The 26,373-nt window shown below is 37.2% G+C and overlaps 1 protein-coding gene across 6 annotated transcripts in view; it reads left to right on the forward strand.

The window, feature by feature from the left end:
* SLC38A9 (solute carrier family 38 member 9) overlaps positions 1–26,373 on the forward strand; it is an 89,740-nt gene that overhangs the window by 4,270 nt on the left and 59,097 nt on the right. For 4 of the 6 annotated variants that reach the window (XR_005784010.1, XM_040453117.1, XM_040453153.1 and 1 more), the window contains one exon: positions 8,937–9,083. Coding sequence is in view for 3 of the 6 variants with exons in the window: in XM_040453117.1 (XP_040309051.1) it covers positions 8,971–9,083 (113 nt within the window). In the remaining 3 variants the exon portion in view is untranslated. Of the gene's footprint in view, positions 1–8,936; positions 9,084–11,857; positions 12,012–26,373 lie in introns of those variants that run through there. The other 2 variants (XM_040453144.1, XM_040453135.1) reach the window with 2 other exon arrangements.

Raw genomic sequence — 26,373 nt, forward strand, 5'->3', positions numbered from 1 at the left:
CTACACGACGCTCTTCCGCTCTGTTGGATTCTCCTGCCTGCTTGCCCCTTAGGTCCCCTCACGTTTCCCGCGCCCCCTCCCCCCCCCGTTCATGCTCTCTCTCTCAAAATAAACTTTAAAAACAAAAAACATTAAGTTCAGGCAGACATTACAGTATACTGGAAATAACATATGGGACCAAAGTAACCTGGTTTCCATCCCAGCTATGGCTTCATTAGCCAAGTAATACAGGACAAGTTATTTCTGAGCTTCAGTTTCTTTTTTTTATAATTTGAAGGTTATATATACATCTTCCCAAATTCTAAGGATTAGTTGCAATTAAACATTTAAAACTTAGGCCAGTAGTAGGTGTTCAGTAAAGGTTAGTTCCAACTCCCATTACTTATTTATTGGTGTGTCTTTTTCTCAGTTTTTCTCCAAAGTGACACCTAGTTTTCTTCTTCAGAAATTAATTATTTCCTTTAGGTCTGTTCTCTTTGTGACAGTTCAGTAATCCTTCAAAGCTCAACTTCTTTATCTTTCTTACCTTACTGAGTTTACTCACTTTATACTAAAGGCATGTAGATATGTCAGCTGATTTTATTCAGGCCACTAAGTTAAGCCAAGATATAATGTTGAATTTTGTTAGTTACTTTTAAAAAGCCAAAAAATAAAATGATAGTTATTATTTCTTGAATACTCATTGTGAGCAAGGTATGTTATGTACATTATCTCATTAAATCTCCAACTCTGTAAGACTAGTACTTTTATTATCCCCCACACCAGTGAGTCTTAGGGAATTTAAATAAGTTGCCCAATCTTAGCAGAGCCAAGATTCAAATCCAGGGAGTATGACATGAGCTGTCAACTACCACACTTTACTTAATAAATCAGAGTAGGCCATGCCCCAAATTAACCATTGTATATAATTCAAATAAAAGAATACCCTGGCAATGCTTTCTGAAGATAATTTTATCAGTTTTTGGAGATTGAGGAGCAATAAGGTTATGTTTCCTTATCAATATTAAATTTTTTTCTCTAGCATTTCTTAGCATTTCTATTGATCACTTTTCTCCCACTGTATACAGATTTCATTAAGCTTAGTTTTATTAAGTTCAGAAATAACAGCAAATTTCTGTACAGAGTTAAGCAGTACCTGGCATGCTTTTAAATGTTCACACAAATGAATTTATAGATTTTTAGAAAAATTTTTATGTGCCTTAGATTTTCTTGAATGAATTTCCCCCCGTTTTTTGTTTGTTTAGAGAGACCACAAGCAGGGGAGAGGGGCAAAAAGAGAATTTTTAGCAAATTTCATGCTCAGCATGGAGCCCAACATGGGGTGTGTTTTTCTCAGGTTTAAAACTGATCCCATGACCCTGGCTTCATGACCTGAGCTGAAATCAAGATGCTCAGCTGACTGAGCCATCCAGACACCCCCACCCCCAGTTCTTATATTCTTTTCAATAAAAGGATACTAGTTGTCTGACAGTCATCTTTTCAATTCCTAAAATATTTAATTTTTGAAATTTGAGAGAATGTTTTAAAAGTTCTGTAAAGCTAATAACTTGGTTTTTTTCAGGAGGCAAATTAATGCTGTGACTGAGATTGTATCTGTCAGGGGTTTGTGTAAGATAGATTCACTGTGGGAATTTCACAAGCCAATAGTATACAGGATAATGTCTCTTAATAAGCCAATAAAGAAATTACATACTCCAAATCAATGATAGACTGTCACCCTGTTGTTCAAGACAAGGGGGGCATGAAAGGAATAAAGTCCAAATTTAGTTAAGGTATACGCTTTGGAGTTGGTACTTGGGAGAGACAGCTTAGTCAACCAGAGCTAATGTCCTTCTACCTGCGCAAAAGTTAAAGTCTCCTGTTAAAGCGCATTACTAAAGAGGGTCATTGTCCCTGTTAATGGGCAAGATGATTTTCGGCACCGCTGTACCAGGCTTTTGCCACTACAGATAAAAGTGGCCTTTACCTCAGCAGGAGCTAATTGCCCCCAGGTATTTGGAGAGCTCTTTTAGATCAGCAAAGAACTGTCTTGCCTACAGGAAACATTCTGATAGTCCTTACATACTTGCTATTTATAGTACAGATGTCCCCATGCCATAGTTGCTTCTTCATAGGTTTTTATTGATAAGCAGCTGAGCTACTGAGTTCTTACCAGTGAAAACAGACAAGATGATGACATCCTGACACAATTACTTCATTCTTCTATCAAAATGACTTTACTTCTAAAACTTTTTTTTTCTTTGTCATAAAGGGATGGATTAAAACAAGTTTACTTAGATTGTAAACGCGTAGATTTTAAATCATATCAAACCAATACACGACATAACTTCTCTACAATAGCTTTATTTCTTTCCCAAGTTTTTAATACCTATGTCCACCTTAATTCAGTATGTATTCTTCATTGATATATTATATAGAATATCTTCTCTCTATATCCAGGGAACAACTTTTTCAAGTTAATTTGTCACTGCAGTTTTAAATTAAGGAAATTTGTTAGGACTATTACTCCTAGTTTTATAATTAGTGGTTCAAAGTAATCTTGAAAACTACTGCTTATTAGTTTTAAAATTTTAAACCAAACAAGTCAATTGAATTATTAATTCGTTTTATTATGTAAAGGAAGGAACTGAAAGATTAAGTTTGTGTTTTTGCTTCTCAACTAACTCTGTTTTGGTGAAATTACTTTGTCTCAGTTACTTTCATCTTAATGAAATTTTAATAACAATTACCACTGAATAATGTACACTTGATATTCAGGATCATTTCTGATGCTTCACATCCAAATATGTAAATTGTGAATCTGTGTTTTAAACAGTCAAGTAAACTTTTTGCCATAAAAAAAAATAAATCTTGCACTGATCTATTGCAAAGCTAATTTGGGAGCTAGGACCAACAATTGGTGTAGATTTTAATTAGAAGTGAAATGATGAACTGCAGGGTGCCTGTGTGGCTCAGTTGGTTAAGAATCCAACTCTTTGTTTCAGCTCAGGTCATGATCTCATTGGTTTGTGGGTTCAAGTCCTGCGTTGGGCCCCATGCTAACAATGCGGAACCTTCTTGGGATTCTCTCTCACCCTCTCTCTCTCTGCCCCTCCCCTCCTTGCTCTCTATCCCCCTCTCTCTCAAAATAAATAAATAAACATTTTTTAAAAATCTTGCACTGATATATTACAAAGCTAAATTGGAAGCTAGGACCAGCAATTGGTATAGATTTTAATTAGAAGTGAAATGATGAACTGAAAATCAGAATGGTAATTAACATCTTACTAGGTTTTATTATGTAAGTGATTTAGGATAAGTTGCCTAATTTCTAGACTTCTATTGGGCTGGATAATATTTTTTAAGTTTATTGAGGATGGGAACCATGAGTTAAAATTTAGGGGCACCAGGGTAGCTCAGTCTGTTGTGTCTGACTTTGGCCCCGGTCATGGTTTCACAGTTTGTGAGTTCAAGCCCCACATCAGGCTCTGTGCTGACAGCTCAGAGCCTGGAGCCTGCTTCAGATTCTGTCTCCTTCTCCCTCTGCTCTTCCCCTGCTCGTTCTCTGTATTTATCTCTCTCAAAAATAAATCATTTTAAAAAATTAAAAATTTTTGGGGTGCCTGGGTGGCTCAGTGGGTTAAGCATCCGACTTCAGCTCAGGTCATAATTTCACAGTCTGTGAGTTCAAGCCCCGTGTCAGGCTCTGTGCTGACAGCTCAGAGCCTGGAGCTTGCTTCAGATTCTGTGTCTCCCTCTCTCTCTGCCCCTCCCCTGCTCATGCTCTGTCTGTCTCTGTCTCAAAAATAAATAAAAAACTTTAAAAAATATTTTAAAAAAATTAAAAAAAATTTTTTCCCTTGGTACCTAAGTACATTGTAGAGGCTCACTGAGAAGTTTTGAATGCATATATTGTTCAGAGTTTGCCATTACTCAGTATTTTAGTTGTCTCATCTTAAAATAATCATTTTTACTTGTGTACTTTGTATAGGAAGATACAGAAATAAAGTCTTTTATGATTGGAGATGATAGTATTTTGATTTCTTTTTTTGAAAAACCACCATTATGTAAGGTACTTCTTCAACATTATTTGTTTGTCTCTACTAAGACTAATAAGTTAATGAGAGCTTTGTCTTAAATGCTGGGCAGGAGAGCAGAAGAGAGAAACGGAAAGAAAAGACAGAGGAAAGAAAATGCACATATTCTGGGAATAGAATATGTTGCCAACATCCATGTCAAACTTATTAGTAGCATTTGACAACATTTGCCTACTTCTCTCTACCTCATTACTGCAGAATTTTTCACTTAGAAAAAAGAAAAAAACCTCAAGAGGCTGCATATGTAAAAACACAAGTTTTGTCATTTATTTTCAGAGAGGAATAATAATGTGTTGGAACATTTAGTTTCCCATTACAAAGTATTAAGTATAATATTCATTAGTTCATGTAGTTTTCAACCACACTAGTGAGGTAGATGTTACTGTTTCAGTTTTACACATGAGAAAATAGATTCATGGCAGTTAAATGGTTAATCTTAAATTACATAGGTAGTGAGTGACAGCTAAGGATTGCTTACTCAAAAACCATGTTTTCTTTCTACTCTGTCATACATATATATTTAGAAAAATAACAACAGCAGACATAGGACTCCATTAAACAAATACAGCACCAATAAAACTTTACTTGTTAAGTCATCTGGTAATAAGAAACAGAAGAAAATGGAAGAAGACAGAGAAAGGGCAAAGAACAAGAAAGAAGCACAGCATAGTGACAAAGAGTACAGGCTCTGAGCTTACACTGCCTGGGTTTGAATTCTAACTCTTCCCCCTACCTATTAATTTTGTAATTGGTTAACTTCTCTGTGCCTTGTATCCTTATTTATAAAGTGAGAATAATCATAATAACTTATAGTTGAGGAATAAAGGTAAAGCACATGCCTTTAAATGTTAAAGCCTATTTATTTCACTTTACGGAGTTTGCTGTTGTGTGTGTGTGCTTGTTTGTGAAATACAGCATCCGTACAGAAAAGTGCTTAATACGTGTCTAATTGTAGAGCAAATGGCCATATAACCAGAATCAAGTTGAACAATAGGATTTGCCATCACCATATAAGGTTCTCTATTGTCCCTCCCTATCACAACCTCTTCTTTTACCCCCCAGAGCAGGATTTCTCAACGTCAGAACTTTTGACATTTTGGGCTGGATAATTCTTTATTGTAGGAGGTATCTTGTTCATTGTAGGATGTTCAGCATCCCAAATTTACTCACTTGGTCTAATAGCACTTCCCCCAGTGATAAAAACCAGTTGGGTGGGATCAAATGCCTTACTGTATCACTCTACAACTCTCCCTTCTATGTACAGAGACTGTAAAGGGATAAGGGTAGAAGCAGGGAGCTCCATTAGGAAACTGTTGTAGAAATCTTGGTAACAAATGATGGTGGTCAGATCCTGGATATACTTGAAGAGAGAGCCAACACTATTTTCCTAATAGATTGAATGTACACTGAGAAAAGAAGTCATGGGAAATTTGAAGGATTTTGGCCTGATTAACTGGAAGAATGGAGATGCCATCAATTGAAATCAGGAAAACAATGGGTGGGGTAGTTTTTTGGGAAAAAATTAAAAGTTCAGTTTTGGACATACTAGTTGTCTGTATATCCAAATAAAGATGTTAAGAAGTATGTATGCATATATCAAATCATTGTTATTCATCTAAAACTAATAACAGTGTTGTCAATTATATTAATTTTTAAAAAGCCTGTTAAGTAGGCAGTTAGATATACAAGTCTGATATACAAGGAGAGGAATTCTGGTTAGAAATGTTAACATGGAAGTGGTCATTGTCTAGATCAATAGAACTTTGTACAATGATGGAAATGTTTTATAGCTACACTGTGCAATACGGTAGCCACTAGCCACATGTGACTATTGAGCACTTCAAATGTGGTTAGTGTAACTCAGATACTGAATTTTAAAAAATTTAATTGTAATAAAAAATTAATTGTAATTAATATAAATCTGTATTACTATAAATTAATAATAATACTAATATTAATAACCATTTAAATTAATATAAATAGCTACAAGTGACTAGTGGCTGCTGTATTATATGACATAAGTCATGTTACATGAGATTGGGTAACTACCTGTAAACTGAAGGCATACAGAGAAGAAAACCTTGGGATTCTGCAGTTTTAAGAATTCTGGGACATAAGAAGCAAATAGTAAATGAGACAGAAGGAGGAGGGACCAGTGAGATATAGAGAAAACCTGGAGCCCTAGTGAATCTAGTTTATTAAGGAGGAGAGTGATCCCTTATGGGACTTTTTTCTGATAAGGCAAGTAAATTAAAGACTAAAAAAATGACCAGTGGGTATAGGTCATTGGTACTGTAGAACACTTTCTGTTTAGTGATGGGGAAGATAGCCTGATTAGCATGGGTTTAAGAAAGAATGGGAAGATCTTACCTACTCTATGTTTTCTACTTGTCCTACCTCTTTTATGTTTTTCTTCTTTCTTGCCTTTGTTTAGGTCTGCAATTTTTTTTAGCATTCTCTTTTCCTACTCTACTAGATTTTAAGTTATATACTGTTTTCTATTTTAGTAGTTACCTTTAAAATTACAACATGCATTCAAAGTACAGTGTTGATCCGGACAATACAAGGACCTTAGAACACTGTGAGACCACTTGACTTTTTTTCCCTTTGGTCTGGAATTTTAATTCTTTTTTTCCCAGTCTTATGATAAGATTGTTTATGAATTCTGCATGGGATTTGTTAAATTTCTTGTTATCTTTTATGAATTCTGGAAAATTCTCAGCCTTTATCTCTTCAAATATTACCTCTGTTATTTCCTTTCTCTCTGTTTCTCCAATTTCATGCATGTTAGACCTTCTTATTCTTTCTCACATGTCTCTTAACCCATCTTCCACATTTTCTGTCTGTTTTTTTCTCTCTCTGCCCTTCTGGATAGTTTCTTCCGATTTATCTTCTAGTTCATTAGTTTTGAACTTTTTTTTTAATGATTATTTTTGATATAGGGAGAGTGAATGGTGGAGGGGCAAAGAGTGAGGGGGGCACAGAATCCGAAGCAGGCTCCATCCAGGCTCTCAGCTGTCAGCACAGAGCCTGATGCAGGACTGGAACTCACGAATGGTGAGATCAAGTCACGTCAGATGCTTAACCGACTGAGCCACCCAGGCACTTCTTAAATAAAAAATTCTTAATAGCAAGTTGACAATAGAAGGAAGAAACCCTCTTGAATTTAGTTTCTATGATGAGGAAGACATTGTGCTTACAATCTTCTTTTTTTCTTTGTTTTATTTTATTTTATTGTTTACTTTTAAATTTTAATTCCAGTATAGTTAACTTACAGCATTGTATTAGTTTCAGTTGTACAATATAGTGATTCAACAATTTCATATTTAACTCAATGCTCATTAAGATAAATATATTCTTTAATTCCCATCACCTGTTTCACCCATCCTCTTGCCCACCTCCCCTCTGGTAACCATCTGTTTGTTGTCTACAGTTGAGTCAGCTGGGGCAACTGGGTGTGTCAGTCACTTAAGCCTCTGACTCTTGATTGTGCCTCAGGTCATGATCTCACAGTTCCTGAGAAGGAGCCCTGCCTCGTTGGGGCTCTTATGCTAAGTGTGGGAACTTCTTGGGATTTTCGCTCTTCCTCTCTCTCTCTCCCTCTCCGTCGCTCAAAAGTAAATAAATTTTTAAAAAAGAGGCTGTTTTTTGTTTTGTCACTTTTTTCCCTTTGTTTGCTATTTTGTTTCTTAAATTGCACATGAGTAATATCATAAAATATTTCTCTTCCTCAGACTGGCTTATATTGCTTAACATTACTCTCTGTAGATCCAACCATGTGTTTGCAAATGGCAAGATTTCATTTCTGGGGAGCTGAGTAATATTCCACTGTATATATATCTACTTTGTCTTATATATAAAAATAGGTAGCATAATTGTTTTCTGATCTTGTTTTGATAACCCCTAAAGTTGAAGTCTTTATGAATCTATGCTGTTTATTCTGGTTCTTATGAATAGTCCTTCATTTCTTTGCATACTAGGTTATTTTTGACTGTGTGCTGTTCATTGTCTTTGAAAGATTATTAGCAGGTCTTCTTTGAGGCATACGATTAAGTTGTGTCCTCCCAGAAAAGATTTACATTTGTTTCTAGCAGTTACTTAGAAGCCCTATTAGGCAGGTTAACTTTAAATTATATTCACAGCTTTAAGTGTTTTGACCTCCTTGCAAATCCACATGAAGCACAGTTTGTGGTATATAACACTTCCCCCTCTGAAGATGCATGCTTGTGCGTGTGCACATACACACTGCCTGTGGCAGTGTCAAGAAATCTTGTTTGTAGTTCCATTGTGAGGGAGTGAGACACTATTACCTCTTGTTAATCCCTAAATTGATGGTTAGCTCTTTGTACTCCCAGCTGTGTTATTGGAAATAGAGGGGATGGTGTCTTACTACGTCATTCCTTACTTTGGGTGAATCATAGGTTTTATCTTCTATTTCTCTAATACTTCACATGGCCTTGAAAACCTCAGTCCCTTTTCTCCTGGTACAACAAATACTCTCTGGACAGAAGCATTTTCTTGAGCTGTTTTTCATCATTATTTTTGATGCTTTTCAAAAGAGGTTTTCTGTATTTTATGCAATAATTTAAATTGCTTTCTGCAGGAAAATGGGCCCCAATAGGCTAATCTGTTTTATTACCGGAAATGGATTGTTCCACTTATTTTTAGTTAATCTGAAAAATAAACAGTAACTCCATTTCAACTTAGCAAATTTCTGATAAAATATTTTAGGCATATACCTCATTAAGTAAGGTATCATCAGCAAACTCCTATATTTTTCCAGTATCTTTATACATGCAAATGTATTACTTACTAGTAGCAAAATAATTTTTAATTTTTTATCCATTCTGATTTATATAGGACTGACTTCATCCGTGCTTAGAGGCTAAGAAAAATGGCAAATATGGATAGTGATTCTAGGCATCTTCTCATCCCTGAAGTAGATCATGAAATAAATCCTGGACCTATGAATATCCAGTTTGATTCATCAGATCTAAGATCCAAAAGGTAAGTGTTTAAAATAAAACATTTATTTCGCAATTAAGGTTTTGTTAAACTAGATCCAATTATATAACAAAAATGTATAGCTTTGAATATAAAATATCCAGTCCTTTGAATATAAAATATCCAGTTTCTTTTTTTTTTTTTTTTTGTTTTTGTTTTTGTTTTTGTTTTTAAATTTTTTTTCAACGTTTATTTATTTTTGGGACAGAGAGAGACAGAGCATGAACAGGGGAGGGTCAGAGAGAGGGAGACACAGAATCGGAAACAGGCTCCAGGCTCTGAGCCATCAGCCCAGAGCCCGACGCGGGGCTCGAACTCCCAGACCGCGAGATCGTGACCTGGCTGAAGTCGGACGCCCAACCGACTGCGCCACCAGGCGCCCCTAAAATATCCAGTTTCTTAATAGCATCTGTATGTTTGTATGTGGGAGAGAAAAAATATGAATACTATTTCCTCTTTTGTATCCGATTTTTTTGACTCAGCTTACCATCTATGTTGTGGGAGGGGTTGGGGTAAGATTTACAGTGAGATGCATTTATGTAATTCATTTAACAAATATATTTTGATTACCTGCTTTGTACAAGGTAATATGCTAGGTGCTGGAGATAAAACAGTAAAATTAAATAGTCTTTATCTTCACTGAGTTTAAATTCCAGCAGATAGTTTAAGATAATTTGAGTTTAAATTTTGTTTCATTGCATACCTTGAAAGCCCAAAAGAATTCACTGAAAAATTATTATAAATAGAGAATTCAGTAAAGTGGCTGTTTACAAAATAGGCAAAGATGAATAGTATTCTAGTAAGAAAATGTAATGGAAGAAAAGAAAAAAATATATGAGTAATATTTACATGTGCAAAATTTGCATGATAGGAACTTTAAAATACTACTGAGGGATCTAAAGTAAGATTCAGAGTATTTTTTTCAAATCTGACATGCTGATTATGAGTTGAACTGTTCTTTTTTTTTTTTCGGTAATACAATACTAAGATAAACTGCTACCAGTACATCAGATGTAATAGTCTCTTAGGACTGAGAATGTTTTTTTTTTTTAATTTACCGAAAGAATTCTTGAGCTTATTTTTGTATTTTTGGTTATTTTATCATATATCTCTTATGCAATTATAAAAAATGAAAATATAAGCAAAATGTATCAGGTAAGATATTACTAATGCTTCACATTTCGAATCTGATTCTTTGCGATCAGTTTTATAATTTGGTGTCATCAGAATTGGTTTTTTTCCCCTCCCACACACAATTGTCCTTTGTAACATTAAGAACATTAATAATGTCGGGGCGCCTGGGTGGCTCAGTCGGTTGAGCGTCCGACTTCGGCTCAGGTCATGATCTCACCGTCCATGCGTTCCAGCCCCGCATCGGCCTCTGTGCTGATGGCTCAGAGCCTGGAGCCTGTTTCAGATTCTGTGTCTCCCTCTCTCTCTGACCCTCCCCCGTTCATGCTCTGTCTCTCTATGTCTCAAAAATAAATAAACGTTAAAAAAAAAAAAAAAGAACATTAATAATGTAGTATTTGTTGAAAGAATTTTGTTTCAAATCACTGACACCTTTTAGTTTTGATGCTTGCACTTTCCTGATCTTACCAGAAGGTGTCACCAAAGGTTTTCTGGCAATATCATCGCTTATATTTCTTCTTAAATGGTCCTTAAATGGTTTGATGAGTGAAGTGACCAGGAATTACAGTTACCTGTCATACCATCAGGAATAATTACTTTTATGACTGCCAACTGGCTGACAGTGATTAAAAGGTCTATGGGATTATGAGATGCATTCGTATCTTAGAAATGTATATATGTTAGAATTGGTAAAATATGACATATAATGAAAAAGCATAATTTGCACTCAGTGGAAGGATTCTAAAATACAATAATACAGTGTCATGCTCTTTAATTTTAGTCCATAATTTAGTGTTTCCCCCCAGCCCCAAAATGCCAGCAGCCAATTCCAAAGTTTATATGGCCCAGGAATTTCACTACTTGTAAGCATGAACTCACGATGTCAAATAATATATGTACAAGGTTGTTTAATGCATTATTTTATAATAATAGTAAAATATTTAAAACCATCAAAATGTCTTTTTTTACAGGACTGAATAAATTTTGGCATATTGATACAATGGAATATTTTTCCCCCATTAAAAAGAAAGAAGTGGCTTTATTACATATTAAAATGGAACAAGTCTTCAACTTACTTTGTTAAATCAAAAAAATGAAGAATAGTGTGTATAGAGTACCATAGTTTGGGTAAAAATAAATTTAAAAAACTGTATATGATGATACAATATGTATAAGTGACTCTGGAAGAGTAAGTAGTAAACTGTAAGAGTGGTTGCCTCCTCAGAGAGAAAGTTAGGAGGTGGGCGGTGTGGCAGATGCTGTGTGGTAAATACCCAACAACTATTCAACCACCCTACCTATTCCTTGCCAACAGGATTTTAATTTTGTTAACTGTGGCAATAGGTTCCAATCCAGGAGATACAGGAGGATTGATTTAAACTAGTCTTGATAATCCTATTTCTATTATCCAGATACTTAGTTCTTCAGTCTTTCTTGAAACTAGAGATGGCAATGTGAAAATTGTCTTATGAGAAATATAGTAGCCATCAGAGAAGATAATGAAATGAGTCTTACAATTTTCACTTGTTTATTCCAACATCAAGTGAATACAAGAACTCATGAATGCTTATTGAATGCTCAAGATGTTCTTAAAACCTCTAAATTCTATGATAATTGACCACTGTGACAATAGAACATAGGTCATTAAAGCGCATTCCATTGCAATAAGTTGGCAGGAGTTCAGACAGTTCTGTGAGAATTTGTTTAACTGTGTAGATTAAATGGAAATATATTTTCTGTAATAAAACTTGTCAAAATGAGAAAGAATCAACTATTGACAATCATGGGATAACTACATAGGTAAGCATGTTTTAAGGAAGGCAAATATTTATAGAGACTTAGCAGTAATGAATGATAATTTCCCTGTGAAATAATTTCTCTTTTAAAAAACAATTATTTGATGAGAAAAAAAGTAGGAGTACCTAAAAACTTTGTTATTTCTATAAAAAGATTATATTACTTATGTGCATAAAAAATAGACATACTGAGGGAAGTTATCTTCTATCAGAAGAACCAGCTTAGACAACTATTTCTAAAACATTGGTCATTTTTGAGTCACTGTATAGTTTTGATGGTGTCCCATTATAGTATTACCTGTGTAATATAATTTAGATATATTTTTAAAATCTATACTTTTTAAAATTAGGCTTAATTTACCCTCATCTTTGCATGTTTGTGAAATCATGTGTTTTAAGTATTGTTTATACTTTATTCTAACGTGCATTGTGGTAAATATTAAGTAGTTAAGATAGCATTCATCCTTGTGCCACCTAAAAATCCTTACATGTAGTCACCCTTTGGGAAACTATGTTAGGCTGTCAGAGTATAGCAAACAACTATTGGATACTTTTAGATTACTTAGCCTCAGTTCAGCTTGTGATTAATTTTATCTCCACTAGGTGGCAAGCAAAATCATGTATCAGTTCAAAAGAGTTCGTAAAACCGATTCACCAATCACATTGGTGGAAGTGGGATATAATTAGTCAGATGGCAGAGGAAGCATGTCACCATAGAGTAGGAATACATGGCATTACCATTTGGATCATTTGAGGAACATCTGCAGGCTACAGACTACATGTGTACACTTTTCTCTCCACACACCTCCTCTTCCCCCTTCAGTTTTCACCTGGTTTGGGGTGGAGTTAGGAATGTGGGTGGAGGGACAGAAAGGTTTAGAAATCTCCTATGCCATATGTGATATATTCCATTGGCAATCACTCATCTAAGAGATTGTTTTCCTGCTTTTCCCAGACTTTCTGGAACCCAAGATAGAGCTGGTATTCAGGATTGCTTCATACTGTGCTGCGACTCTGGAATTATGCCCTTTGGGAGTTGAACAGTCCAGCCAGCCTCAAACCAAATTGTGAAGTGGTTAATTTGTTTTGAGCTCTCCTTTTTCAGTTTTCTTCTACCAATATTTCCTTTTCCATTTTTCCTAGGGCCTAGAGCTTTCATGCTCTTCTCTGAATGCCCTGTGTTCCCCAGGGCAAGAATTCACTCAGGAGTTTTCTTTTAGGCAATGCTTGGTAAACCATACTTTTCCTTAGCCCTTTTTACCAGTACTTATCTGTCCTGTTCTTGTAGGGATCTGTTCTCTGTTTGGTATTTTAATGGAAAGCAATCTAATGTGTCAGAGATTTCGTCTATTATCTTTCTATGGCTATTTGCATTTTATTTTTATTTTTTTTTTAATTTTTTTTTCAACGTTTATTCATTTTTGGGACAGGGAGAGACAGAGCATGAACGGGGGAGGGTCAGAGAGAGAGGGAGACAGAGAATCGGAAACAGGCTCCAGGCTCTGAGCCATCAGCCCAGAGCCTGACGCAGGGCTCGAACTCACGGACCGCAAGATCGTGACCTGGCTGAAGTCGGACGCTTAACCGACTGCGCCACCCAGGCACCCCTATTTGCATTTTAATATGGCAAACCTGGAAATACAAAAGCATAACCTAAAAGTTAGATTTTTGTAATTGGTAACATTGCAAGAGGTCTGGTAAGCCAGTGGAGTAGAAGTAGATATTTAAAATAAGCAGCATTCTAGGGCATCTGGGTGGCTCAGTCAGTTAAGCGTCCAACTATAGCTCAGGTCATGATCCCGTAGTTCACTGGTTGAAGCCCTGTGTGGGGCTCTGTGCTGATAGCTTGGAGCATGGAGCTTGTTTCAGATTCTGTGTCTCCTTCTCTCTGTGCCCCTCCCCTGCTCAAGCTTTGTCTCTGTCTCTCTCTCTCTGTCTCTCTCTCTCTCTCAAAAATTAAAATATAAAAACATTTTAAAAATTAAAAAAATAAAACAAAATAAGCAACATTCCTGATGTCTTACAATACATGTTGCTATGGCCCCTGGATTTTTAGAATGTGAACTAGTTTGCACACATGTAAGCTAGCCTCTTTCTGTTTCATCTGTCAATAATACTGAATAGCAATAATTGTGGTTTTAGGGGAGAGAAGGACTGACAAAGCAAAGTGAGGAGTTTATTTGTAAGGGTAGATCCTGGCCCAATAATAGTGATTGGAAGTGGTTACTGAGCCTTAGTAGTTTCATAGTTTGGGATTATGGAGATGTACAACAAAAGGTAGAAAAGTAGTTTTCCCAGGAAGATTGGTTTCCAGACGTGCATAAATTACATTTTGAGGAACGTGCCGTCTGTGTTAAGTATATGGGACAAGGGATTTAGCAGCAGCATAGAGCAGATGGCCAACATGCTGGTTGTAGCACTACTTTCTATACTCTCCCTCTCTTCCTTCTTTTTCCTCCTACTCTCTTCCCTCTCCTTTCCCTCTTCAGTCCACTTCTCTCACCCTTCGCCCTATGTTCCACTATTTTTTTCCCCCACTGGAACACTTTTTTGCTAAATGCTTAAAGAGAATGCTATTTAAGCTAGAAATGCTTTAAATGGGATCTTATTTCTAGTCCCATCGGAATCCTTTTATTCTCTGAAATATTTGTTCTTATATATTTTTTCCTCCTTCCTCTTTTTCCAAATGTCTTTGTTTGCTCAACTTCTCTATTGTATCCCTATCTGCTTACATGATTTGCTTCCACTTCTTTTCCTAGATCTTTCTGTTTTCCCTAGATCTATATGTTATATCTGATCTTGCTATTTGTCACCTTGGAGTTAGTTCTGCTTTATTTTCTTCCCTTCCTCCCTCATTAACGTTATTTGGAGAAGCCTGAAGAAAGAAGTATCCCAGTTGGTTTGACTGGTGCTCATTAGGGTCAAGTCCAAGTAGGTCTTATTGGGAGGAAAGGGTGTGAAGAATTGGATTGGCATCTTTCTCTGTCTATTCAGTATTTTTAACGTATCCAAGTATATGGTCAAAAGGCATTTAGTGCAATGGTATAATTACTGCAAAAGTGATGAAACCAATTGCAGGTATACAACTAGAGAATTGTTAACAGACTTAACAAACAGACTGAAAACCAGATTCCCCGCATTCCTAATCTTTCTTTGTTGAAGTTACTCACCATGTTCCCTTTGGGTCTGCTTTTTCTAGGTAGAAGAAAGGATGGAGTGTGGTGGTGTTACTGTTTTACTTCAACCTAGAGAAAAATTGAAGAACTATATATTAGTATTTATATACAAGTGCTTCTAACTTGAAATTTTTTAAAATTCTTTTAGCCTCAATTCAGTGCTGATACTAAAAACAAACAAAAACCCTCACATTGCTGTTACTGCTCATTTTGTGGCCCTAAAAGAATTGTTTTTAGGACAGTAGAATTAAAACAATTTACAGATTCTCTTAAACCAAAATGTGAAAGCTTGAATTGCATTGAATTCAAGAATTTTGAAATTCATTCTTAGCAGAACCATATTTAATTAAGATACACAGGCCTGAGAATTAATATTCAGGTGAAGTTCTGTGTCCATATGGTATTGATGAAGTTCTTACAGCTAAATAAAGCTTAGAATTCTAAAATAAGGAACCCATGACTTTCAACCAGGGGTTAATTAACATTTACTTTTTTCATCATACCACCCTTATCAGTTAAAAAATAAAATAATCTAAAAATGATGGGACTGAATATGTGTATGTGTGTACATACGTGTGGGTATTCATTTGCAAAGTATGTACTTATACTTCTGAACATTATTATGTACATTATAAAACATAAAATAGAAATTATAAGATATAATCTTGATAATTTTATTTATGAACAGTATATTAAAACTTATGTGTATTAATAATAAGTGAATGTACTCTATTACTTTAAAATATTTTATAGTATTTTGCTACACAGTAATTCAAACTGATTTGAAGTTTATTTGTGTCTCATCCAGCAATTATGTGGAAGTTTTTGTTGAAATTTACTTGGTAGATTTTCATCCTCCCTGATGTCACTCAGTTCTTACATTGAGTGATTGCAGTGCTGTTTTGTATATTCTAGTATCCCATGCTATTTTTAAAGTCCAAAATACTAGTGTTTTTTTAATACTGTTAATTTGAAAACAACCAGTAGTTTTGTTCCCCTTTTTTGGTTCTCTCTCCAAATTATCCCCCACTCTCTCCTCCTTCATTTCTTACATCATTCTGGCTCTACTTTCAGCTCAGTTCTAGCATTTACTCTCCAACATATACACACCTGGAGAAGGTGGGGGAAAGACAGTTGCATCTTCAGAGGTGGCTAATCTCTCTGCTGGGGAAGGGGAGAACTTAATAGACAGAACTATCCCTACCAAGTTAATTGTGGGAGAAATCAAAACTGCTACAACTCCGTAGCTTCTGGCCAGAGTGGAGGAGCTGCCCACCTAGTCTGAACCCTCCATTTAAGGGGCACTAAATATTTCAGGAAGGTCTTGAAGTTCTTCTGGACCAGTTTTTCAGAAGTGTCAGTTTGGAAGGTAACCAGGGTACAAGGAAGCAAAGGGGAAAGAAACATTAGATATAGTCTTATCTAATAATTTACTTTAGAATTATAACTTTTTTAAATGTCACCCACCCGCCCCTCCCTCCCACCCCCCATAAACCCTCAATTTGTTCTCAGTTTTTAGGAGTCTATTATGTTTTGGCTCCCTCCCTCTCTAGTCATTTGTTTTCTTCCCCTCCCCCATGATCTTCTGTTAAGTTTCTCAGGATCCACATAGGAGTGAAAACATGGAATCTGTCCTTCTCTTTATGACTTATTTCACTTAGCATAACACTGTCCAGTTCTATCCATGTTGCTACAAAGGGCCATATTTCATTCTTATTGCCATGTAGTATTCCATTGTGTACATAAACCATAATTTCTTTATCCATTCATCAGTTGATGGACATTTAGGCTCTTTCCATAATTTAGCTATTTTTTTTTATTATATGAAATTTATTATCAAATTAGCTTCCATACAACACCCAGTGCTCATCCCAAAAGATGCCCTCTTCAATGCCCATCACCTACCCTCCCATCCCTCCCACCCCCCATCAACCCTCAGTTTGTTCTCAGTTTTTAAGAGTCTCTTATGCTTTGGCTCTCTCTCCCACTCTAACCTCTTTTTTTTCTTTTTTTTCCTTCCCCTCCCCCATGGGTTTCTGTTAAGTTTCTCAGGATCCACATAAGAGTGAAAACATATGGTATCTGTCTTTCTCTGTATGGCTTATTTCACTTAGCATCACACTCTCCAGTTGCATCCACGTTGCTACAAAAGGCCATATTTCATTCTTTCTCATTGCCACGTAGTACTCCATTGTGTATATAAACCACAATTTCTTTATCCATTCATCAGTTGATGGACATTTAGGCTCTTTCCATAATTTGGCTATTGCTGAGAGTGCTGCTATAAACATTGGGGTACAAGTGCCCCTATGCATCAGTACTCCTGTATCTCTTGGGTAATTCCTAGCAGTGCTATTGCTGGGTCATAGGGTAGGTCTATTTTTAATTTTCTGAGGAACCTCCACACTGCTTTCCAGAGCGGCTGCACCAATATGCATTCCCACCAACAGTGCAAGAGGGTTCCCGTTTCTCCACATCCTCTCCAGCATCTATAGTCTCCTGATTTGTTCATTTTGGCCACTCTGACTGGCGTGAGGTGGTATCTGAGTGTGGTTTTGATTTGTATTTCCCTGATAAGGAGCGACGTTGAACATCTTTTCATGTGCATGTTGGCCATCCGGATGTCTTCTTTAGAGAAGTGTCTATTCATGTTTTCTGCCCATTTCTTCACTGGGTTATTTGTTTTTCGGGTGTGGAGTTTGGTGAGCTCTTTATAGATTTTGGATACTAGCCCTTTGTCCGATATGTCATTTGCAAATATCTTTTCCCATTCCGTTGGTTGCCTTTTAGTTTTGTTGGTTGTTTCCTTTGCTGTGCAGAAGCTTTTTATCTTCATGAGGTCCCAATAGTTCACTTTTGCTTTTAATTCCCTTGCCTTTGGGGATGTGTCAAGTAAGAAATTGCTACGGCTGAGGTCAGAGAGGTCTTTTCCTGCTTTCTCCTCTAAGGTTTTGATGGTTTCCTGTCTCACATTCAGGTCCTTTATCCATTTTGAGTTTATTTTTGTGAATGGTGTGAGAAAGTGGTCTAGTTTCAACCTTCTGCATGTTGCTGTCCAGTTCTCCCAGCACCATTTGTTAAAGAGACTGTCTTTTTTCCATTGGATATTCTTTCCTGCTTTGTCAAAGATTAGTTGGTCATACTTTTGTGGGTCTAGTTCTGGGGTTTCTATTCTATGTCATTGGTCTATATGTCTGTTTTTGTGCCAATACCATGCTGTCTTGATGATTACAGCTTTGTAGTAGAGGCTAAAGTCTGGGATTGTGATGCTTCTGGCTTTGGTTTTCTTGTTCTATGTTACTTTGGCTATTCGGGGTCTTTTGTGGTTCCATATGAATTTTAGGATTGCTTGTTCTAGCTTCGAGAACTAGAAGCAATTTTGATTGGGATTGCATTGAATGTGTAGATAGCTTTGGGTAGTATTGACATTTTAACAATATTTATTCTTCCAATCCATGAGCATGGAATGTTTTTCCATTTCTTTATATCTTCTTCAATTTCCTTCATAAGCTTTCTATAGTTTTCAGCATACAGATCTTTTACATCTTTGGTTAGGTTTATTCCTAGGTATTTAATGATTCTTGGTGCAATTGTGAATGAGATCAGTTTCTTTATTTGTCTTTCTGTTGCTTCATTATTAGTGTATAAGAATGCAACTGATTTCTGTACATTAATTTTGTATCCTGCAACTTTGCTGAATTCATGTATCAGTTCTAGGGGACTTTTGGTGGAGTCTGTTGGGTTTTCCATGTATAATATCATGTCATCTGCAAAAAAGTGAAAGCTTGACTTCATCTTTGCCAATTTTGATACCTTTGATTTCCATTCGTTGTCTGACTGCTGATGCTAGAACCTCCAACACTATGTTAAACAACAGCAGTGAGAGTGTACATCCCTTTTGTGTTCCTGATCTCAGGGAGAAAGCTGTTTTTCCCCATTGAGGATGATATTAGCTATGGGCTTCTTATAAATGGCTTTTATGATGTTTAAGTATTTTCCTTCTATCCCGACTTTCTCGAGGGTTTTTATTAAGAAAGGATGCTGAATTTTGTCAAATGCTTTTGGTGCATCGATTGACAGGATCATATGGTTCTTATCTTTTCTTTTATTAATGTGATGTATCACATTGATTGATTTGCGAATGTTGAACCAGCCCTGTAGCCCAGGAATGAATCCCACCTGATCATGGTGAATAATTCTTTTTATATGCTTTTGAATTCGATTTGCTAGTATCTTATTGAGAATTTTTGCATCCATATTCATCAGGGATGTTGGCCTGTAGTGCTCTTTTTTTACTGGGTCTTTGTCTAGTTTAGGAATCAAACTAATTCTGGCTTCATACAATGAGTCTGGAAGTTTTCCTTCCCTTCCTATTTTTTGGAATAGCTTGAGAAGGATAGGTGTTATCTCTGCTTTAAATGTCTGGTAGAATTCCCCTGGGAAGCCATCTGGGACTGGACTCTTATTTGTTGGGAGATTTTTGATTACTGATTCAATTTCTTCGCTGGTTATGGGTCTGTTCAAGCTTTCTATTTCTTCCTGTTTGGATTTTGGAAGTGTGTGAGTGTTTAGGAATTTGTCCGTTTCTTCCAGGTTGTCCAGTTTGTTGGCGTATAATTTTTCATAGTATTCCCTGATTATTTCTGAGGGATTGGTTGTAATAATTCCATTTTCATTCATGATTTTATCTATTTGGGTCATCTCCCTTTTCTTTTTGAGAAGCCTGGCTAAAGGTTTGTTTATTTTTTCAAAAAAACCAACTCTTGGTTTCATTGATCTGCTCTACAGTTTTTTTAGATTCTATATTGTTTATTTCTGCTGATCTTTATTATTTCTCTTCTTCTGCTGGATTTGGGGTGTCTTTGCTGTTTTGCTTCTATTTCCTTTAGGTGTGCTGTTAGATTTTGTATTTGGGATTTTTCTTGTTTCTTGAGATAGGCCTGGATTGCAATGTATTTTCCTCTCAGGACTGCCTTCGTTGCATCCCAAAACGTTTGGATTGTTGTATTTTCATTTTCATTTGTTTCCATATATTTTTTAATTTCTTCTCTAATTACCTGGTTGATGCATTCATTCTTTAGTAGGGTGTTTTTTAACCTCCATGCTTTTGGAGGTTTTCCAGACTTTTTCCTGTGGTTGATTTCAAGTTTCCTCACATTGTGGTCTGAAAGTATGCATGGTATGATCTCAATTCTTGTATACTTATGAAGGGCTGTTTTGTGACCCAGTATGTGATCTATCTTGGAGAAGGTTCCATGTGCACTCGAGAAGAAAGTATATCTGTTGCTTTGGGATGCAGAGTTCTCAATATATCTGTCAAGTCCATCTGATCCAGTGTATCATTCAGGGCCCTTGTTTGTTTATTGATCCTGTGTCTAGATGATCTATCCAATGTTGTAAGTGGAGTATTAAAGTCCCCTGCAATTACCACATTCTTATCAATAAGGTTGCTTATGTTTGTGATTAATTGTTTTATATATTTGGGGGCTCCCGTATTCGGCACATAGACGTTTATAATTGTTAGCTCATCCTGATGGATTGACCCTGTAATTATTATATAATGCCCTTCTTCATCTCTTGTTACAGCCTTTAATTTGAAGTCTAGTTTGTCTGATATAAGTATGGCTAGTCCAGCATTCTTTGGACTTCCAGTAGCATGATAGATAGTTCTCCATCCCCTCACTTTCAATCTGAAGGTGTCCTCAGGTCTAAAATGAGTCTCTTGTAGACAGCAAATAGATGGGTCTTGTTTTTTTTTATCCATTCTGATATCCTATGTCTTTTGGTTGGAGCATTTAGTCCATTTACATTCAGTGTTATTATTGAACGATACGGGTTTAGGGGCGCCTGGGTGGCTCAGTCGGTTGAGCGTCCGACTTCGGCTCAGGTCATGATCTCGCGGTCCGTGAGTTCGAGCCCTGCGTCAGGCTCTGTGCTGACAGCTCAGAGCCTGGAGCCTGTTTCGGATTCTGTGTCTCCCTCTCTCTCTGACCCTCCCCTGTCCATGCTGTGTCTCTCTCTGTCTCAAAAATAAACGTTAAAAAAAATTAAAAAAAAAAAAAAAAGAAAGATACGGGTTTAAAGTCATTGTGATGTCTGTAGGTTTCATGCTTGCAGTGATGTCTCTGGTACTTTGTCTCACAGGATCCCCTCTAGGATCTCTTGTAGGGCTGATTTAGTGGTGCTGAATTCCTTCAGTTTTTGTTTGTTTGGGAAGACTTTTATCTCTCCTTCTATTCTAAATGACCGACTTGCTGGATAAAAGATTCTCGGCTGCGTATTTTTTCTGTTCATCACATTGAAGATTTCCTGCCATTCCTTTCTGGCCTTCCAAATTTCAGTAGACATATCCGTCATGAGTCTTACCGATCTCCCTTTAAATGTTAGAGCATATTTATCCCTAGCTGTTTTCAGAATTTTCTCTTTATCCTTGTATTTTGCCGGTTTCACTATGATATGTCGTGCAAAAGATCGATTCAGGTTGCATCTGAAGGGAGTTCTCTGTGCCTCTTGGATTTCAATGCCTTTTTCCTTCCCCAGATCAGGGAAGTTCTCAGCTATGATTTCTTCAAGTACACCTTAAGCACCTTTCCCTCTCTCTTCCTCCTCTGGAATCCCAATTATGTATACATTATTTTGCTTAATTATGTCACTTAGTTCTCTAAGTCTCCCCTCATACTCCTGGATTTTTTTATCTCTCTTTTTCTCAGCTTCTTCTTTTTCCATAATTTTATCTTCTAATTAGCCTATTTTCTCCTCTGCCTCTTCAATCCCAGCTGTGGTTGCCTCCATTTTATTTTGCAGCTCATTTATAGCATTTTTTAGCTCCTCCTGACTGTTTCTTAGTCCTTTGATCTCTGTACAAATAGATTCTCTGCTGTCATTTTCTGTTATATTGCTTAAATCGTTTTTGATCAATTCGTTAGCTGTTGCTACTTCCTGGAGTTTCTTTTGAGGAGAATTCCTCCATTTCATCATTTTGGATAGTCCCTGGAGTGGCGTGGAACTGCAGGGCTCTTCCTCTGTGCTGTCTGGAGTAACTTGTGTTGGTGGGCGGGGTGCAGTCAGTCCTGATGTCTGCCCCCAGCCCACTGCTGGGGCCACAGTCAGACTGGTGTGTACCTTATCTTCCCCTCTCCCAGGGGAAGGACTCACTGTGGAGTGGTGTGGCCTCTGTTCGGGCTACTTGCACACTACTAGTCTTTTGGTACGGCTTCGATGGGATCTCGCGTATTAGCCGGGGTGGATCTGCAAGGCACACAGGGGCTGGAGGGGCTGGAGGGGCTGGAGGGGCTGGAGGGGCTGGAGGGTCAGCTTACTCTGCCTTTGGTGGTCCACTAGGGAGGGGCCCTGTGGCACCGGGAGGGAGGCAGACCCATTGGAGGGATGGATCCACAGAAGCACAGCGTTGGGTATTTGCAAGGTGCAAGCAAGTTCTGTGACGGGAACTGGCTCCCTTTGGGATTTTGGCTGGGGGATGGGTGAGGGAGATGGCCCTTCCCAGTGCCTTTGTTCCCCACCAAGCTGAGCTCCGTCCTCCCGGGCTCAACAACTCTCCCTCCCGCTCTCCGAGCAGAGCTGTTGACTTATAACATTCCATATGTTAAGTCCCACTGGTTGTCAGAACACACTCCGTCCAGCCCCTCTGCTTTTGCAAGCCAGACTTGGGGGCTCTGCCGTGTGTGGTGGGCTGGCTGCCCCTCCACTGTCCTGGCTCCCTCCCACCAGTCTGTATAGCGCGCATCGCCTCTCCGCCCTTCCTAACCCCTTCCGTGGGCCTCTCAGTCTACACTTGGCTCCAGAGAGTCCGTTCTGCTAGTCTTCTGGTGGTTATTGGGGTAAATTAGGCAGATGTGGGTGGAATCTAAGCGATCAGCAGGACGCGGTGAGCCCAGCATCGTCCTTCGCCGCCATCTTCCTGCCCTCTTCCACAGTTGACTTTTTATAGCAAAAAGTAGATAACTTGTATTTAAGTTTGACACTCTTTAAGGTATTTTGCCAAAAGATAACCAATAAATGTCTTTTTGTGTGTGTGTGTTTAATTATTTATTTTTGAGAGGTAGACAGAGAATCCTAAGTAGGCTCTGTGCTAGCAGCACAGGGCCTGATGCAGGGCTCAAACTCAGGAACCGTGAGATCATGACCTGAGTCCAAATCAAGACTCAGATGCTTAACCAACCGAACCACCTAGGCACTCCTATAACCAGTAAATTTCTGTATGATGCAGAAGATGTTATGGTCCCTTTTGATCTCATTACTAAATTTTGAAAAAATGTGTTAAAGACCTGTTTTTAAAGTCTTTAATCACATATGTGTACAGAAGACTGTATAGCTCTTAAGCACAATTTTAAAGATAATTATAAAGCCAGGACCTGTACAACCAACACGAAGGTCTAGATATAACAGCACCTCATATGTTCCTATGTCTTTCACCAAACACTCTTCCTTCCTCTATAGGTAAACACTCTTCTCCCATTTGTGTGACCATTTCCCTACTTTTCATTATTTATTGTCTCTGTATCCCTAAAATACTGAAATCAGTTTTACATTTTTGTAGACTTCATGTAAATGAGATCATACTGTATGTATTATTTTGGAATTTTTGTTTATAATTTTCACCCAAGTTGTGTGTAACAATAGTTCTTTCCAGTGCTTTCTGGCATTTCATTCTGAGTATCTGCAGTTTATGTATACATTCTACTGTTGTTGGACATTTGAGTTGTCTCCAGTGTGGAGATCTTACAAATAACATTCCTATAAGCATTAGTCTATGTGTATTTAGCATACATGTGCAAGAACTTCTCTAGGATAAATTCCTGGGAGTGCACTTGCCTGGTAGTGGTGTATGTGTATATTCAACTTAACTGGATAATGCCAAACTCTTTTCTACAGGAATTCTATCAGTTTACATTTCCACTATATTGTATAACAGTTTCCATTACATTATCTCCTACTAGTGCCTGGTATTGTCAGATTTTAAAATTATAGCAATTTATAATTTTAAAATTATAACAATGGAATCTCATGTTTTCTTACAAGAGAATGAAGCCATTCATGGGATTACAGGTGATTGTGTTTGTTATGCTTTTTTTATACTTTGTAGACTATTTACACTTAACTCTTTAGCTACCACTCCATTTCTTTTGTTCCTTTTTACAGAAGACTCTTTGCAAGGATTATTTATACTCATCGTATCCAGTTTTTCTCTTGATCCCAATTCAGATAGGCTTTTGCCCTTACTACTCCACTGAGACTACTCATATCAAAGTCACTGGTGGTCATTTCATTGATCAGTTCCCATCTCATTTGTCTTTGCAGTAGCACTTGACACAATCATTCTGTCCTGAAAAATTTTTAATTGGTTTGAGGATAACTCAAATTAACCAGATTAACACCCTAAGTTGATTTTTGTACAGGTTGCTTCTCATTTTGTACAGTATTTGATACTTTGATTACTCCCTCCATCATTTCTCCCCCCAAGTTTTATTTTAAATACTTTAAATGTACAGAAAAGTTGAAAGCATTATCCCCATAATTTTTCATTCACTTTTTTTCTGATTATAAAGGTAATACAAGTTTCAATGGTTGTAGTATGGTTATATAAGATGTCATTGTAGAACCTGAGTGGAGTGTTAATGGAAATACTTTCTGTACTATATTTCTAACTTCTATATGACTCTAATTTATTTCAAAATAATGGGGCATTTGGCTGGCTCAGTTGGTAAGTGTGCGACTCTTGATGTTGGAATCATGAGTTTGAGCCCCACGTTGGGGATAGAGTTTACCTGAAAAAATTATTTCAAAATAAACTTTTCTGTAAAGTGTTACACCATACTTTACTCATCGTATTCTAATGAGCTTTTAATTTTTTTTTAATGTTTGTTTATTTTTTGAGACAGAGAGACAGAGTGTGAGTGGAGGAGGGGCAGAGAGAGAGACAAGGCAGAGAGGAAGACACAGAATCCGAAGCAGGCTCTAGGGTCTGAGCTGTCAGCACAGAGCCCAACGTGGGGCTCAAACCCACAAGCTGTGAGATCATGAGAGCCACCCAGATGCCCTCTAATGAGCTTTTACAATACGCCATGTACTATTCTATGCCCTGAGAATATAAGAGTGACCAAATTGACAAAAGTCCCTCCTCTTGTGGATCTTAATTTACTGGAGGCAATAAAATATATTTACCAATAATAAATAAATATATATTGTGTTGGAGAGTATAAATGCTAAGGAGATCTTGTAAAGCAGAGAAGGTCTATGAAATGACAAGGGTAAAGAACTGGGTTGAAATTTTAGCTATGCTGTCAAGGGTAGCTAAATACCTTATTCCACAAGTGAGGAAAGACCTGAAAGAAGAAGCCATGAAGGTATTTAGGGAAAGGCCTTCAGAGGCTTTGTTTTTACCTGAAATTACTAACAAAGATCCTGGAGCAGGTGTTTGTTTATAGTGTTTCAGGAATTGTGAAGAGGCTGGTGTGATTAGTATGGTAAGCATTGAAGTCTAAGAGATGCAATGGGTGGGAGAGTTTGGCTAAGTCAGTTGAGTGTCTGACTCTTAATTTTGGCTCAGTTCATGATCCCAGAGTAATGGGATCAAGCCCTGCTTGATTCTGCTTAAGATTCTCTCTCTCTCTCTCTCTCTCTCTCTCTCTCTCTCTGTCTCTCTCACTCTCTGACTCTCTGCTCCACTCATGCTTCCTCTCTCTCTCAAAAAAAAAAAAAAATTCAGACTGGAGATAGTTTGAGTGCCATCAGCATATGCATGATATTTAAATTTATGTGACTAGATGAGACCACCAAGACCATGACTCTAGATAGAGAAGAAAAAATGCCACTGGCTTAAACTCTGGGTTACTCTGATATTTGAGGGTTGAAATTAGAGAAGGAATCAGCAGAAGAGTCTGAGACTGGGGGTTCTTCCCTTTTGGATCATATCCTTCATTGGCATGTGAGGTCTTCTGTGTCCTGGCCCATGTTTGCCTTATAATATTACCACTTTTCCCACTACTTACAGTTTTCAAAAACACATCATGCTCTCTCTCCTTGTTCTTTCTACGTATTCTTACATGTTTTTTGGAAACACTATTTCTTTCCTACTTTTTCCCATATCTGTCTACCTCTGTATCTTTTAGGATTCACCTCAGGTGTTACTTCTTTAGTGGTCTGCCAGACATGGGTTAGCTTCTCCTTCTG

This window comes from Herpailurus yagouaroundi, unplaced genomic scaffold (genome assembly GCF_014898765.1).
Source record: "Herpailurus yagouaroundi ecotype Mexico unplaced genomic scaffold, PumYag 29, whole genome shotgun sequence".
Taxonomy (NCBI): Eukaryota; Metazoa; Chordata; class Mammalia; order Carnivora; family Felidae; genus Herpailurus; species Herpailurus yagouaroundi.